At 49.7% G+C, this 16979-nt stretch overlaps 1 protein-coding gene across 1 annotated transcript in view; it reads left to right on the top strand.

Annotated features, from left to right (window-relative positions):
- LOC8036017 (protein 4.1 homolog) overlaps positions 1 to 15069 on the top strand; it is a 66880-nt gene extending 51811 nt beyond the window's left edge. The window contains 5 exon segments of the mRNA XM_029976145.3: positions 4830 to 5021; positions 8208 to 8255; positions 8257 to 8484; positions 11404 to 11603; positions 13147 to 15069. Coding sequence (XP_029832005.2) covers positions 4830 to 5021; positions 8208 to 8255; positions 8257 to 8484; positions 11404 to 11589 — 654 coding nt within the window. The 3' untranslated portion in view covers positions 11590 to 11603; positions 13147 to 15069.
- Positions 15070 to 16979: the final 1910 nt, after the last annotated feature.

Below are 16979 nucleotides of genomic sequence, written 5' to 3' on the forward strand. Positions count from 1 at the left end.
ATACGTGTATGCACCAAACAACAAAATTCCGCAACTTGGCCCTTCGCCAAAGTATCTGCCAACGTGATCGCCATCTTTCCCGCTTCCCTAGCATCGCTCTTTGTCGCTTCTTTCGTCCACTTGCTCAGCCGCCTCGGTGGCTCCGAGGCAAGAGCGCCGGCCTACGGATCCCCAGGTGGCGGGTTCGAATCCCGACCGAGGTGCCCGCAATATGACGGAGGCTTATTGCGGAGAAGGCGCCGTGTAACCGAGCTTTCGGTTGCACGTCAAAAGATCCCCAGGTGGTCGAAATTAATCCTCAGTCCTCCGCTGGGGCGTGCCAGATGCCCGTCGTAGGTTTGGCACGTAAAACCCCCAAATTTGACTTCGTCCACTTGCTCGTTGCGCCTGATTTTCTATTTTCTTGTTAACTTTTTCTTCTTTTTTTTGCTGATGAAGAGAACATAGCGGTGTTAAAACTTGCTTTTGCGGAACAAACGTTTCAGTTGTGTGACAATCGGCACTGTTCATAGCGCATAAACAACCAACAAACTGCGATAGTAAAACATTCTTTCGTAAGTGTTTCTGGCATAAAACATTGTAACTGATTCGAGTTTTAAGTTTAATGTACTCTTGTGTTGCTGTGCTAGGTATCTACAGAATCATTGGGTTTTTTTAGCTTTTTTTAAACTTTTTGCGCTTACCCACCGAGACATGGCCCAGCCCGCTTTTTTTTAATGAATTTCAGGTGGCAGGGGGGTGGGGGATTACTCGGGATATTAAGGTATTTTTGTCAGTGAAATCCAAAAGAGGTATTTGAATTTAAAATGAAATAAAAACCACAAACGCAAAATGTCAATTATAACTAGGGTTCTGTGTTTTCGATGTGCACCGTTGACCCTGAGAAGTACATCCCGAGCCAGTTTTCTCGAAATCGTGGAAAACTGAAAACTGAATTTTTGCAGTTCTCGAATAAAAAAGGCTCGAGCTTTGCGGGAAGGAATATTCACGTACAGCCTTAAATCGCATTCACCCGAAACACAGCCCCCAGTAAACTGCTCACTAGGCTTTCGTTGTTTGTTTTTTTTCTGCGCCCCCCATTTTGTTTTGTTCTTTCGTCGGCAACGAGGCATTTTCCGAATGTTAGTGGCCACGCTTGCTGGAGCTCGGCGAAGCCCACGGCCGTTTGTCCATTTCCTCGACGTTTGTCTCTTTAAATACCCGTCTTGTGCCCGACTCTCTTTTCAATACCGAAAATAGAGAACGCCGAATCTGCGGGGAAATATAAAACCCCAAAAGGACGCTTCCAGTTTCGTCGAAAAAGGAACTTCGAAAACACAAACCCTAGTTCTGAGTGGGCTGGACCGTATGACAGTTCGACCCCGTCGTCTGTTTTGGGGGGCCGACCTGAGCCTAACTGGACTCTCGTGCCTCCTCTCTGCATTTTCTCAAGAGCAAAGAAACCGTAGACGGACCGAGGTGGCAGCGCAGACCTCTGGGGCCCATAGCGCGCCATTTTAATGCGCGCCAGGAGAGCGTAAGTGAGCCTGCCCGGTTTGGTGGCACGGTCTGGGAATGCACCGGTTTGGGGAGCACGCCGCGCTCGAAGGGTCCCCTGCACTCGAAGGGTGCCCTGGAACTCGAAGGGTGCCCGGCACTCGAAGGGTGCCCCGCACTCCCCACTCGCCCGTGGGCGACCAAGCGCCGACCGATCCTCGAGGGGGTCAACCGACTGTCTCGATCTGCTCTGTAACAGAACGGGAATCCGCCGCTCTTTTCGAGAGAAATGGCCCTCAATTATGCGAGGGAGGGGGACTTGGGGAGCTCGCAGGGCCACTCTAGGGATTCCGTGTTTCCAGGAACCCAGTTTGACAGCCCGTGCACCAGGGCGTAGCTTCTCACAGTGTCTGGCTAGATTCAGACACTTATTACCTATGCGGTTCAAACTACAATTGTGCTATTCACTTATTTGTTCTCGTCTAGAGTACCGTGCTAGTATGGTGAACATCTACACAAACGAATAGAAACAAATTATTTATCTTGCCAAAAAAAAAGCCTTTCGGTTTATTGAAAACCGTCCAAGGGCGCAATATTCGTTGCCTCTCTTTTCAAAAACTCAAAATGTTAACTATATAACAAATCACGATTCTCAAATGTTTAGTCGTTATTTTCCATTAAATTAGACACGACCAATCACTTGTCTTCCATACCTACCGTAAAACACGGGGAAACTACAGTTTAAGATGCAGTCATTATGCAAAAATTTGAACTACTAACAACGGTATGCAACAATTTTCATATCTCGTGCCAGATGTGCACCATGTTTACACGATTCTATCGCACCTCCAGTTCTAACGCGCAGGCAGGTTTAGCTCCCAGATATTCAGAAGGTAAATTGCTGCCGATTCTACCGTGTAGGTAAAATGATGTCGATTGAACGTATACCTCATAGAACAGATTTTATGAAACGTGCACCAACACAAAAATAAGTACATAGCGTGCACTAGTTGATGGTTCTTCGCTGTTTACAAAGGTAATCCTTGGTTTTGCACTTATACGAGTGTGCGCCCGTCGCCCCTGGGATGGTCGTCTTCCAAACAACACTTTGCGAGTTCGTTGGGTCGCTGGGATTGCAAGGCCATGCAGTGCTGCTCCGTTGTCATTTCTTGTCAGCGTGATGGCCTTTCGTTTAAAAAGCCTCCTTGTGGAATTTCTTGTTTTTCCATCTTAAAACGGCAGACACGAGTTCGTAGACGCAAGAGAATGCACGGATACCAAAATGGCTAATGCAAACAAACGGTTGCGGTGGTAATGGAGCTAGCCACCTTATACGGCATATTGTTTTTATTTTGAGTTTTTGGTTTTGATTGCAAAGCTCATGTAATTTTGGGCACCGATTTTGGCGGAAAAGAAAATGCGTTAGAATCGTGCAAACACTGTACTTAACAAACACCCTATCATAGCCGGAATGGCACGAGCCAACGTTTCGTTTTTACATTTTTAAGATCCACTGTAGAATACATACTAAATTCTCCGTGATCTGCAGTTATTGATTACCCACGTTAATGTATTTCAAAAGGAGCAATTCCATTTGTTTCTTTTTGCACGGTAGTAACTGCAGTGTAAATTTGTTTCCGAGTGCTGTAACCAGGGGCTGCGACATCGTCGGAAGGCTACTTGTCTTTTTTTTTTCTCAGCCCCCCCCCCCCCCAGACTCTTTTTCGTCCGAAAGAAAGCATACACTCTAATATTCCGGAGACGGCCCACCACCGAAAGATAACCCGCCCCTTTTCTTGGTGCGATGTTCTTGAAAACATGGAAAGATAGCCCACTTCTAGTAATTGCAGGGATCAATGGTGACCTTGGCAGAAATGGAGTTACTTAGACACGACGGGAGATAAGGGAGCATTGCTGATTGGGAAGTACAGGGTGTCACAAAAGAAAATTTACACGGTCTTTTTTACCGCAAAAATAAACTAGGCATCGCCGAACACTCATTCTCCGCCCAAAGGTAGAGCTAGAGGTCACAACCTGATGCCAAAGTTTCAGCCCGATCCGATAACTTAATCAAAAGTTATAAGTGATTTTCTGAAAATTTCAATGGGAAAATGGCGGCCGACGGTGTTTTCAAACACACGGGGCTCTATGGCACCAGAAACCGAAAACGGGCAAAAATGGGCCCCATTTTCCCATTGAAAATTTCAGAAAATCACTTATAACTTTTGATTAAGTTAACGGATCAGGCTGAAACTTTGGCACCTGGTTGTGACCTCTAGCTCTACCTTTGGGCGGAGAATGAGCATTCGGCGATGCCTAGTTTATTTTTGCGGTAAAAAAGACAGTGTAAAGTTTCTTTTGTGACACCCTGTACAGTCATCTTCGGTTCGTCGCCCCTTCCTGCAATCGCAAGTTTTGCAGGTCACACAGTATCTGAAACTAGCATTTTCTTTTCAACTTCGGTCGCACATCGGAAGTTAGCCTGCTGCTTATTTTCGCCCGATTTGCTTTCGATTTGAGGTGGGCTATATCTCTGGATATTACGGTGCATAGATGAAAAAAGGAAACTGGGTTTCGCGGAACGCGGAGGTTCTCCGGAGTATCCCTTGGGTTTCTCGAGCACTCAAATTTCCTCGACTGTCCCTGGACCTAAGCAGTCTTCCCAGTTTTAGTACTATTTCAGTGAAGCTACCCCTTGATATATAATTATGATCCAAAGACCCCTTAGTATGTGCACTTTGCAAGGTCCACCGCTTTCTCGGATAAACACCAAGATCCGTAGGGTTTCCTCCACCTTCTGTAGGGGCAGATGGAGGTTCCCAGGATGAAAAAGTTTGAGCACCCCCGCCCCGGAGGACAGATGCGGGCGAGAGGAAGGCGCAGTGTCGGCACCCTTGGAGCTCGCTCCTCGGCATCTGGGTGTGCTGCCGGGTCCACAGGAGCGTGGCGGCGGGAGAGGAGAGAGCCGTTCAAACGGTGCCGCCTTGCCATGGAGTGCGTCGAAGGTTCGCTCGCATTTCGGACAGACTCCGAGATGGTGCAGCAAGTAAGAGGCAGTCGAGGAACCGTCCTCATTTGCGCGCACATTCGCGAGGCCTCGCCTGCCCGTTGGCCTTACATCGAGGGTGCTCCCGCCGCGAGGTGCACAAGGCCAACGCAACCTTTCGACGGCTTGGCCGGCCTCGTTTAGACGCCTGTCGCTTCGCCGCGGCCCGTTGGTGTTGGGACGGGTGTTGGTACAGTGCCTGGAACGTGTCTCCGATTGGCGCATTTATCGCGACGGTCGTGGTTCCGGAGGTGTCGGGTGAGGGTCCAAGAAGGGTGCCTGACCTCGCCGGGCGTCGTCCTCGCAGGAGGGCGGCAAGCTGCCGTCCCGCATCCCGACGCACCCCGGGAGTCCCCCGGGCACGGGGCAGTGGAGCGCCACGAGCGTGTCGGTGGGGCGCCTTCCGGAGGGCGAGGCCGGGGCCCAGCCGCAGCGCATCATGTCCCAGCAGGTGTCCCGCACCGCGCGGGTGGTGGCCGTGCCCCTCGACGAGCTGCCTGTGAGTGGACACATCCCCTTTCGGGACACCGGGGCCCGGACACCTCGTAGCCCTGAGAACAGAAACCTAAATTTCAATTCCTTTTTTTTTTTTTTTTTTTTAAATTTAAGGTTTTTTTTTTTTTTTTTTTTGTTTTAGAAACTACTTATACACCTTTTCGCCAAATTTGATAACCATATGCCAGATAGTTATGTTGATATAAAATATTTTCAACAGATTGTGAGGCAGTAACAAAGTAAAAAAGTTCAATATTCAAATGCATATTTCTCAGTTCCACTTTTTGCTGCAAATTTTGTACGAAGGAATCTTTTGTTCGATGGTGAAAGTATTTTGATACCACAACCAGGGTGTTCCTGAACTGAAATTTACTGGGGAATTGGGCTATCTACTTTATTTTGCTTTACATTAAAGTCCTAATTGAAAAAAAAACAAAAAACAATGTTTTCAAAAATTGACATAGGACAGATATGTATATCATATTTTGAGGTGATGACTGTTCCTGAAATATTTACATTTGAGTCATAAAAACTAGATAGCCCAAAGTCCCACATCCCCCACTTCATATAGACCTTTTCATACTCCCCGCATGGGTGCCGCCATCTTGGAATCGCGTGACGCGGCAGCCATTGGGTTGCTTCAATTTGTTGCTCCGCTCTCCCCTCCACGCCTTGGCAGATGCGTTGTATCCGTGTTTTTCGGTGCGTTTCACCATGCTTTCTTGCCTTACTTCGGAAACTGTAGTCTGATACGTCTACCCGACAACTAAGACATCATTAGGGTTCAAATGCCCTTACGACAACTGAGGTTGTTTACTAATAGTTGCGGAACATCCTCAGTAAAAAGCGCGGGCTCAATATTTCGCAATTTAGGTTGAAGCTGAAGTTTCGGAATAATTCGCTCGCAGGTTCTAATTTTCGCAACGCAGTAAGAACTAAATATAGATTCCAATGTGTTTACATTTTACCGAAATTGTTCGCGGGACCTATTTTTCGCAAATTGTAGGCGATTCGCGGAATTTGCGAAAATTACGACTTTGCGAAAATTCAGTCATTTACAGTATATCAAAAACAGTTTCTATTGATGATCTGAGGAAACTCGTGGAGGATATAGACAGTGAACGTTTAACTTGTATTTTGTCTGAGGCTAGGAATAATGGTACGTCAACATCAGGCGATTTGTTTCTTCATAATATCACACTTACATGTGTATGAGGTTCTCAAACTTTTTTTTTTGCACTGTAAACATTCGGTTGGTCAGTTTACTTGTGAAGTTTATGAAATAGTATACTTTGCTCGCTCCCGTTTTGACGGTCATTTTAGTGATTTACTGATTATCTTTAGATGACCAGTTCAATCCACTTCATTTATTCACAAAGGTTAGGAATTTACATTAATTGAAGAGCTGGTAACATTAACCGGCAACAGAAAAAATAAAACAAGCTCAAGGGAATTCCCGCGTAAGAAACTGACACAGACAACTTAACAGTAACAAGTTTTAGAATAGCATGCACAAAGAAATAACATTTCTATTTTCAAATCAAAACGCAGTTTGGGTTCGGCGCATGCGCAATAATGACAACACTTTTTCTTTTTTCGTACGCTGTTTTAATTTTTGCCAGTATCTGCGTCGGCAATATTTTACGCCGAACAAAAGCCCTCTGCATAACAATCACCCGAGTCCAGGATTGTGGATGGCGAATAGAGGTTCAGTTTTAGTGGAATAGAGGTCGAGACAATATTATTTTTTTATATCAATTGTATCTGCATCATTACATGATACTTTTTTTGTCTGCTAAGTTCACTAAAGGTGGGTGCCCGCGAAAACCAAACCGTAAGTAGTAAACTCGTGAGTTCATCTGTTTTGCCCGATTCAGCACATTGCTACTCCAGTTGTAGATATGCTTCTTTGCATTCACGTGTTAGTCTCTCCATTAGTTGTCTTTTCTGGAAACTAGGGTCATTGGGTACGGCCGTAGACGATGGTAATCTTCCCTGTACATCAGTCAGGCGTTTTGCAACCGACCATAATTAGATACATCAAAGGAGTTGGTAAAAAGAGCCCACAATTTAGGCTAAAAAAAAAGTGAAAGCCGTTTACAAATCCCTGTAACGCCGAATTGGAGCGCAGCTCTTGAGGAGGAGGAGTGAAGGGTACTGAGGGGAGGGTAGACCCCTCCTCCTTCTCCTCCTCCTCCCCTCATTCCTTAATATGCTCTGGGGGGGGGGGGTCACGTGACCTCGGGGGGGGGGGGTGTCACGTGACTTCGGGGGGGAGGGGGGTCACGTGACCTTGGGGGTCACCTCAAGGTCACGTGACCCCCACGTGACCTCGGGGGTCATGTGACCTTCGGGGTCACGTAGGGGTCACCTTGGGGTCACGTGACCTTGAGATGACCTTGGGAGGGGTCACGTGACCTCGGGGGTCACGTGACCTCGGGGAGGAGACCACGTGACCTTGGGGGTCACGTGACCTTGAGATGACCTTGGAAGGGGTCACGTGACCGCGAGGGGTCACGTGGTCCCAAGATGACCCCACGTGACCGTGGGGTCACGTGACCTTGAGGTGACCTTGGGGGTCACGTGACCTTGGGATGACCTTGGTTACGCCGACGCCGACGGCGACGCCGACGCCGCTCAAGCCGGGAACGGGCCCCTAAGAGCTGCGCTCTAAAACACCTCAGTACCATTGTTTCATTGGTTTTGTCCTACAAGGAAGATAATTGCATCACAAAATTAAGTAAAGACCATGTAAAAAGCAACATAGCCGCGTGCACGTTGAAATCGAAACCAATCAAATTGAAGCAACCTAACGGCACTGAGTGCGTCAGCACCCTTTATCCACCGGTTAGGCAACTACTAAAATGAAAATGTCTATAGAGGCAGTTGAAATAGTGCTTAATAGGTTCATTTGCATATCACAGATTTCTTAACAAAGAATGACACGTCTACTTACTGAGCTATGTAAAATTGGCCTAGAGAGCTTAAAGTTTGCACAATACACCTATATCTTATGTTAAATCTCTCCTGTAAATTTCATTCCGATCATTTGAGTAGTTGTGTCTGTGTCTTTTTCTCTGCCCGTCGTTTTGTTGCTCTTTTTAGTCATTATGAATCACCAACTTGCCCAACTTTCTACCCTCGTCAGCTTTAAATCCCAGAAGTCAAAGCGAGATCTGGAACCGCGCAGATTGTGAAGACGGAGGCGGTGAAGTATGAGCCCCGGTCGGCCCCGAGCGGGGGGTACCATGACGACGACGGTGCCAGTGGTGTCCACGGAGACGCGCAAGGTGGCCTACCAGGTGGACCAGGGGGCCGGGCCGGACCGGGCGCCCACGGGGGCCACCTATGCCGCCACCAAGGTGACCACCAGCGACGTGCCCCCCCACGACATCGTCGAGCAGGAGGGCGAGGTGGTCAGCTCCCAGACCATCTCGAGCAAGACACGCACCGTCGAGACCGTCACGGTGAGTCCCGGCCACGCGTCTTCCCACGCACCGACGTCCGAGCTAGGGTCGCCCAACGACTCGTCTCGCTGTCAAACTACTCGAGGCTGGTTCGCGCATCTGCAATCACTTAAGAGCGAGTGCCTTACGACGTCCCAATCTCTAGCAACGAGAAAACACACTGGCGCCGTCTGTTAGGTAGCCATGAGACGCGCAATTTCTGTATACTGTATCACCCATTTTTTCGCGTATCATTTGTTTTTTTCTGGAAAACTTAACGGTGTTATAAACTAGTAAGGTACGTTGTTGGGCTAGTTGGTTCATCTTAGTAAAACATATAAAATAGCGCAACAGAAAGACAAGGACAAGATGTATACAGGACAGCGCCTGTCCTGTATACATCCTGTCCTTGTCTTTCTGTTGCGCTATTTTATATGATGTTATAAACAACCTTTTTTTCATAGGTGCTACGTACATTTCATATCACAATTACTGCGAATTTGCCTTAGTGAAATGCTGTTCCAGGGCCACCTCATGCATGGCGCCAACATGCCAGTGTGGTCTCTCGTCGCGAGAGATTGCAAGAACTCGGTCGTAAGGAAACATAAATGTGTGAAACAACCTTTACTGGCCTGGAAATGTTTGTCTTGCGGTGACAAAACCTCTTGTCTTCACCAAATAGCCCCAATTCATGTTTAAAAAAAATCCTGCATCTTTCTCCACTGGTTTCCCCAAAACCATGTTGATTCGTTTGGGTCTCCGAGCGATTTGATTCATTGAATTCAAACATCAGTAGCATGCCTCTGGTGCTTTATTTTGTTCCAAAGAAGAACTTTTTCGTAGCAGGACGGAAAGACTCCAAATCTAAAAGCCGGGGCCATGCCAAGGGTGTCGGCACTCCATTCCCCAGTTGTCTTGCGGATGCCGCTGTTTTCTTAACTAGCAAAAAGCGTGTAAAAGTGGCAATACAGTCTAAGCTCGTTATAACAGACCTTGATTTTGTCCAAGATTTCGGTCTGTTGTAGAAGGAGTATGTTGTATGCAGATATGAAGTTGAGTCAATGCTATGTAGAGGAAAACCAACTGAACTTCACAAATCAGTATGTTATATCCAAATGTCTGTTGTAACAAGGTCTGTTATAATGAGCTTCGACTGTAGTCGTGGTTCGAAAATGTGATTTCCCTCGCTTTAATAGGGGGTCTGGAAGCTTACGCGATATTGTTTTGCTTTGTCTTGGACTCTTAACGTCTCTGGGGAATGGAGAAGTCTTTCCTGAAATTCTAAATAGAGCTTCAGTATTTAGCAAATCTGATTTCAAGCAGTGCGGTGACTCGAGTGTCTTTACTCTGAAGCGTAGCTCATACAGGAAACTTTCGTTAGTTCGACCTCGGTTAATCCGACTTTTCGTGTAATTCAATCGTGTTCAAAAGTCCCGGCGAGCGCCCATGCATTTCTATGGGAGGAAAAGTTTGATAGTTCTAACTTGGGAAAACTCCGCATCGGATAATTTGTCCCGAAAGAATGCGCGCGGGCTCACATTGCATGGCACCACGGCAGGAAGACCACCAACATACAGCGAAACAGGGGCCCTTTGCTGCAAAGCCGAACGTGCGCAAATATGCGCCTGCTCCTCTACGCCGTTGAGATGGGCCGTAGCGAATGACACCAGCCAGCGCTACCAATCTGGCGTGGAGTAGCGCGGAAGACGTAGCATGTGGTCGGGCGCAGAGACAGCGCGCGCTCTCAAAGTGCTTTTCTGTAGCATTGTGCGCGGTCCATCTTGCGTGCCAAAAAACGCTAATTCCCTTTCTTTTTTTTTTTTTTTTTTTTTTTTTTTTTTTTTTGCCCACGGTTTGGTTGCTTGGCGCCAAAGTCGGCTCGTAAAGCTTTCTCGGCACACGCCTTCAAGCGATTTTCTGTAGGATCGTGTGCGGTCCATCTTGCGCATCGGAAAGTGTGGGTCCTCTTTTCCTTTTTCTGTCGTAACACTTACTTTTTCGGTTTTGTTTTGGTTGTTTTTTTTTTCTTAGTGTGCGATATTTTGGGGACGTGACGTTTAGTTGCGCTGCTCTCCGGAGCATGCTTTTGGACACGCGTTTTAAGCGCAGATGGCAGCACACGATCCGTGAGTACTTCAGACAATAAAAGGAAGTTTAGTTTTAACCGTTTTTCTGTCCTTTTTTTTTAATTCAATCATTCGGATAATTCGACCGAATTTCAAGGTCCTATTGAGGTCAAAAGAACGAAAGTTTACTGTGCGTCCGGGCACACGTGGGTCCAGGTGGCTCGCGAGGCTTAACTGCTTTCAGTTTGAGTGCCATATAAGTTCTCGAAAAATAAATGTGGGGGAGCAGCAAATCACCACATGCGAGGTCGGTACAGCCGACTCCCATTAATTTGAAGTCGACCATTACGCCAAAACGCTTCAAATTATGAAACGCACTCTCGAACCGCACATTCTAACGCAGAATGTGCTTGTGGGCTGGATGTCGAGCAAGAAGCATCCCACTGGAGTGCAACAAAAAGACGCGTCACGCGGGCCAAGGACACTGAAGTATGCAGAGCCCGTAGCAGGCAGTGTATAACCATCGAAAGCACATAGGAGGCAAACTTAATTAATTCTACGTAATCGTAAGTAGGCACAATCAGTCGTAAGACGCGAGATTTGCCAGGCGGTTCGGCTGGAGTGGAACCCCGCACCGTGCAATCTGCTGCCCTTTGCTCAGCGCCACGAGGAAAAGGTGAAAGCTCAGCACTTGCAGCTGGACTAAGTACAGCCACATTCACATGAACGTGGCTTAAGCACATCATATCTTGTCGTTCTTGAAATTAAGGCGGAACGTCACCACCCACGTGCGTGTGCATGATGGCTCTCGCAAAGTCTGTGCCACACCAATGATACTTTGGAAGGTGCCTGATGGGAGCGTGCGTGTGTGCAGTACAAGATGGAGCGTGACGGGGTGGTGGAGACCCGCGTGGAGCAGAAGATCACGATCCAGAGCGACGGGGACCCCATCGACCACGACCGGGCCTTGGCCCAGGCCATCCAGGAAGCCACCATGATGAACCCGGACATGACCGTTGAGAAGATCGAGATCCAGCAGCAGTCCAGCCAGGGCCAGTAGGCCCCTCCCCCTGGGTACGCCCGCCCTTCACGTGTACAATGGTTGTAGAACAGATTCACAGCCTGGACAGTCTCGGTAGCTTTCTTACTAAATGAAACGGGATATTTTGCACTAACTTTGGCGGAAATGGTAGAACGGTCCCACATTTGGTGCCTCTACAGGGGTCACGACACAGTGTTGAGTTGTGGTGCAATTGTACGACGTCGCATTACGTCGCGCGACACCATAATTTCAAGCCGCAAGTTGCTCGATTGTAGTGTCGAGTCACGTGTCCACGTAACATTTGGTGGCGTCCTACGAAATTTAGCAGGCCGTAAGCCCATTAAATCCTGCCGATTTTGCTGCTCCTGTGGCGCTTTTTAACGCAAAATCTGCTACATGGCTGGCACCTCACCCTTTTTGGTTTCGCACTTTCAAAACTATGGCACACCGTGCATTCACGAGGGCGCCAATCAAACCACTCTGGCATACTTGCCGCGCCTCAGATACGATCACATGGTCGTGTCGCCGCAGGGTCGATCGGGATCTCGAATTCGGCTCCCGACGTGCCGCTTAGTCTCCTAGCCACTGGATGGCGCTGCAGGCACCGCGTAGCGGGCGAGGATAAACCTCCTCGCCTATTGATCGAGATATACTCGGCGGGCCAGGGGGCGAGAGGCCTCTGAGAACTTTGGACGCTACCGAGCCCAGGCATGTGTAGGGCGACCTGGATCTAGGGTAATTGCGGGACACGGGGCCTGGGGGCCCTCAGTGTTTAGCTTTGGGCTTAACGTGCGTTTGTAAATATTTGTGTAATGTCGCGTGCATTTGTAGCTTAGATTAAGTGTTTTGCAGCATTGTGTCTTATTATACCAATAAACGGGGAGCGGAGTCCCGCTCTCGTAAAAGAACCAGGCTGGACTCGGGTTGTTGACGGACCACGTGGAAAATGGCAAATCGGCGGCGATACGCGAGTTCCTACAAATGTTTACAAACGCACGTCAAGCCCAAAGCTAAACACAGAGAGGGCCCCCAGGCCTCGTGTCCCGCGATTACCCTAGATTTGGTCGCCCTACACTTGCCTGGGCTCGGTAGCGTCCGAAGTTCTCAGAGGCCTCTCGCCCCCTGCCCACCGAGTATATCTCGATCGATGGGCGAGGAGGTTTCCCCTCGCCCGCCACGCGGCGCCTGCAGCGCTATCTAGTGGCTAGAGAGAAAGCGGCACGTCGGGAGCTGAATTCAAGATCTTGATCGACCCTGCGGCAACACAACCATGTGATCGTATCTGAGGCGAGGCAGCTACTTAGCTGCCTCGCGGCAAGTATGCCAGAGTGGTTCGGTGGGTGCCCTCGTGAGTGCACGGTGCGCCATAAAACGGAAGAAAACTAGCGCCGGCCACACACCGACGCAGCGCTCGTCTTCGTGCCGATCGAATGGGAACATTTTCCTAACTGGGGAAAAGCGTACAAGAGCATCCAGAAATCGGGTGACAGCCGCGAAATTCGAAAGGAACGCATGGTGGCCGGAAGTCGCAGTTTGCGCGAAAGGACTAAGCTGGGGGCGTTGCTTTTGTTGCAGGCTTGTGACTGACACGGCTGCAGCCACCCCGGCATCGCCGGAGACGCCAGCATGGCACTGCCGACGCACCTCGCTGCAGGCGCCTCTTCCAACGGGGCTGTTCTACGTCGCCCCCTTGTTCTCCTTCCTGCGAGAGGCCGGCGCAATCTGTTTGCCAAGGAAACCGGTTTGCTAGGGCGGCCATCTTCAAAAGGCACTTTGGAAGTCGCCGGGCACACGTGCTCCGCTCCATCGCCGAGCTTCCTTCGTTGCCGTCGCAAATTTTTTGTAACGTGCTATCGAACAAAAGCCACGGTCCTCGGTGGCATTTTTTTTGCGAGGAAAGCTAAAAGTGTTAGACGGTAATTCCTAATTGCATTTATTAACCCACGCATCTCTTTTCCACCTCCACGATTCTGGTAAGCGACGCGGGGACCCTAAATTGCTTCTCTCTCGCCGGCAAGGTCGGAAATCAAAGTGCCTTTTTGAAAGTGGCCGCCGTCTGCGCAACTGCGGTCCGTTTGTAACGAAACGGCCGGCATTCGTTACCTCAACGGCCGTTCCTTTCTGCAACTCGCATTAACCGATCTGAAGTCTTCGTCGAGGGACTAAATATAATTGGGCTCCCCTGGGAGGGCCATGTCTGGTGGCGATCTCAAACACCACAGAATCGGAGACCCCATCACGATCGAGCACTGAACTAGACTGGTCAACCGCGCAGAAGGGTTCGGCGAGACTTTGGCTTTGCCACCACCGCTCGCCTTGCCGTCAAACATGGGCAGCTTTCCTTTACACGTTCTCAAATCTCCGACAAAATTTGTTTTATCGTTTCCTCGCAAGTTTCACGACACGTATTCATACCGCATATCATATCCCCGAGCGTCGGTGCGCTAAAATTATAGTATATATATATATATATATTGCTACCGCGGCTTTTTAATTCCGTTGGTCGAGCCGACAAAGACGCTTCCGGTAGCAGCTGAAGCGCGTTTGACTGTCCGGGGGTATTTTTGTAAGGGGGGAAGAACTGCTCAAGCGAGTGTACCTGCCAGCCGCGGCAGCGGGGTCTTCCCGTCGGGCGAGCGACCCCGCCGGAGACGCGACGCCCCCAGACTACAGTCTCCTCCCTCGGCGGCCGTGGCTGGACGGTGCCAACGGCGAGGTGCCTTCCAAGAGCGACCATTCCAGGGCGTGCTCCCCCTCGGACGCGTCGGCGAAGGGGCTTGGAGAACCCCGGCCGAGACGCGCAGCCCGGTGTCCCGCATCAACGAGACCCCCCCCCGCACGAGGTCCCGCGAGGGAAACGCGGCCGAGACGTTGCCGAGTCGAGCTGCGCGGCGTCTCGAGATCTCGCGCGCGTCGGGGGCCCTCCAGGTCGCCGACTGCCCGCAACGAGGGGACGAAGCTACTTGCAAAGTGTTGGGATTTCCACTTTTTTTATTTCCGATCTACGGGCGGCGTTGCATCGTTCGCGGCCCCTTTTTGGTCCCCTTTGGGGAGCCAGCCCGGTGCTGGTGCTGCGGAGTGCTTGGAAGGGGCGACGACGACGAGTCCGTCTGGCGGGCGGCATTTACGTCGTCGACGGGCGTTCCTACTTCCTTGAGAATTTCGGGACAGAATAAATTGTTTCGCAGGCCGCTTTTCTTTCGAAAGGGGGTGTCCCCTCCCGCATCTTGGAGTTACTCTTTCTTTGTTCCTAGGTGGTGCGATTGGCTGCCGCAACGGCTCGAAACCGAGCGCGGCGCGGTTGCCCACACCCACCGAGCGAGCTAACTTGGGTCAGTTTGGCGACCCCCTTGTTAACCAGTGGCGCGAGAGGAGCCTAGAAATGAGACGGGAACCCCGACCTACGTCGTTTTTATTATACCCGCGTTTTCTTGCCGGCTGTCTCATTAATTCATAGAGAAATAAATGGTTGAATAAAAAACATTTTTGAAAATTGCATTCTTTTTGCATTCCTTCGTGTCTGCAGTGTGGTACCGTAGAGGGGTTTGACCTCCTCTTGGTGTACAAAAGTGAAAATAACAAAACCTAAGCATCGCGTGCAATGTTGCGAAATAAAGCAATGTAGGTATGTACCTATACGAATCTGGAGTATACCTCTATGGCATACTGCTTAAATCTAGATGGGGAGTGCACAAATTTGCAGTCTGGTGGCATCGTCCTCAAGGTTGTCCTTGAGGTTCTCTTGGACGATGTCCTGAAGGTCTGTCTAGAAGTCATCCTCGAAGTCGTCCTCTAGGCACGGTCCTTGAGGTCGTTCTAGATGTCGTAAAAATAACAGCTTTGCTGGTCCTCCATCTCCACGTAAAGTGGGAGGGCTCCACAATTCTTTTTTCTTCAATCGACGCATTGACATTTTTTGAAAGTCACAAAAATGGGGTTTGTATTTTTAATAATTGATGCATGCTTTGGACGACCCACAACTTTGAATATGTTTGGTACACATCAGTGTTGCGGAGTTGCCACTCCGGAGTTGGAATGACTCCGGAATCATTCCGCATTTTCGCGACCCCGGAATGGAATGGGAATGGAATGGGAATGGAATTAGATGCCTTTGGCCCGGAATGGAATGGGAATGGATTGGGCCAGCTTCTTTATATTTTATTTAATTATTTATTTATTTTTTTACGTTCAGTTATACTGAGCCAGTCAGGGAGTCGGTTGTTCAGAAATAAAATGAGCGGGAAACTGCGAACCCGCGTAAGGCCCTAACAGACTTGTACGCAAAAAAATTGCTATACAAAAAACAAACGTCAAAGCAAAGAACAAAGGATGGAGGGGGGGGGGGGTGGGCGGTGGCGCCTTTCACCAGTAAAGTTCAACACATATCCAAATGCGTCTGCGCCTGTAATATTGCACGGCTCTAGGGTACGTCATCAGCAGACGTGAACGTGACCCGCTACTCTGGTGATCCGCTACCCAGGAAGGAGGCCAGACGTGGCCTCGCTGTGCGGACCCAGACTTCGTACACCTGCGACTCGTCTCGAGCGCGCTGTTTCCCGGAGAGCTCGCACCTGTGCCGGCCATCTCAGGTCGCAATCCACGAGGTCTCTGTTAGAATGATGCTAGGGGAAACTTGAGGACTGCCATTCATGCGTTGGAGGCGGAGAGTCGGCAGGAAGGACCGCCACAACAGGGATGCTACCGTATCGATTTTTCAACCGTAACAGAAAATAAGACATGTGCTTCAGGATGCTTCAGGTGGTCAGCTTTTATCAAAAATTTCAAATGCAACTGCCTGCATGGTCTTCAACAAGGTCACCTGCAACGAAAGTATGTATTCTCCAGTGGCGTACCAACTTGTTTTTGAGTGGGGGGGGGGGGGGGGGGGGGGAAGCCAGACCCTCCCCCCCCAAAGGCCGGGGGGCGATGCTTTTGGTATCCCTTGGATGCTGCCGGCCAGTGTTTGCCCAGTGGCGGCTGTTTCAGGGGGGGGGGGGGGGGGGGGGAGGGCAAAACACATGCCTTGCCCCCCGACTGTGAAAACTGGGGTACCAAGTGCCCCCCCCCCCCCCCCCCCCCCCGATTGGTACGCCCATGGTATTGTCTTTTCATACAGCAGCGTGGGTAAAGTTCCATGTTCAAGGCAACACCTACAGATTCAAGAATACTAGTTCATCCCACCGTGACGTCATGTGATCAGTGCTGACAGGGGCGCCCTTATTGGACAGGGAAGTGGTGATGTTTTGATGGAATTTATTTAGAGGTCGAAGTCTTTTCGCATCACTGGTCAGTCGGACAGGATGCCAGGGAAGGGAGCGCGGTCAATCCTTGACTGAACCTTTTTTGAACCCACTGAGGACTCTTCGTCCGGAACCACTACCTTCAAGGCGAAGTGCTAGCCTGCGGAA

The sequence above is a fragment of the Ixodes scapularis genome, unplaced genomic scaffold (assembly GCF_016920785.2).
Source record: "Ixodes scapularis isolate PalLabHiFi unplaced genomic scaffold, ASM1692078v2 ptg000005l_1___fragment_3__unscaffolded, whole genome shotgun sequence".
Lineage (NCBI taxonomy): Eukaryota > Metazoa > Arthropoda > Arachnida > Ixodida > Ixodidae > Ixodes > Ixodes scapularis.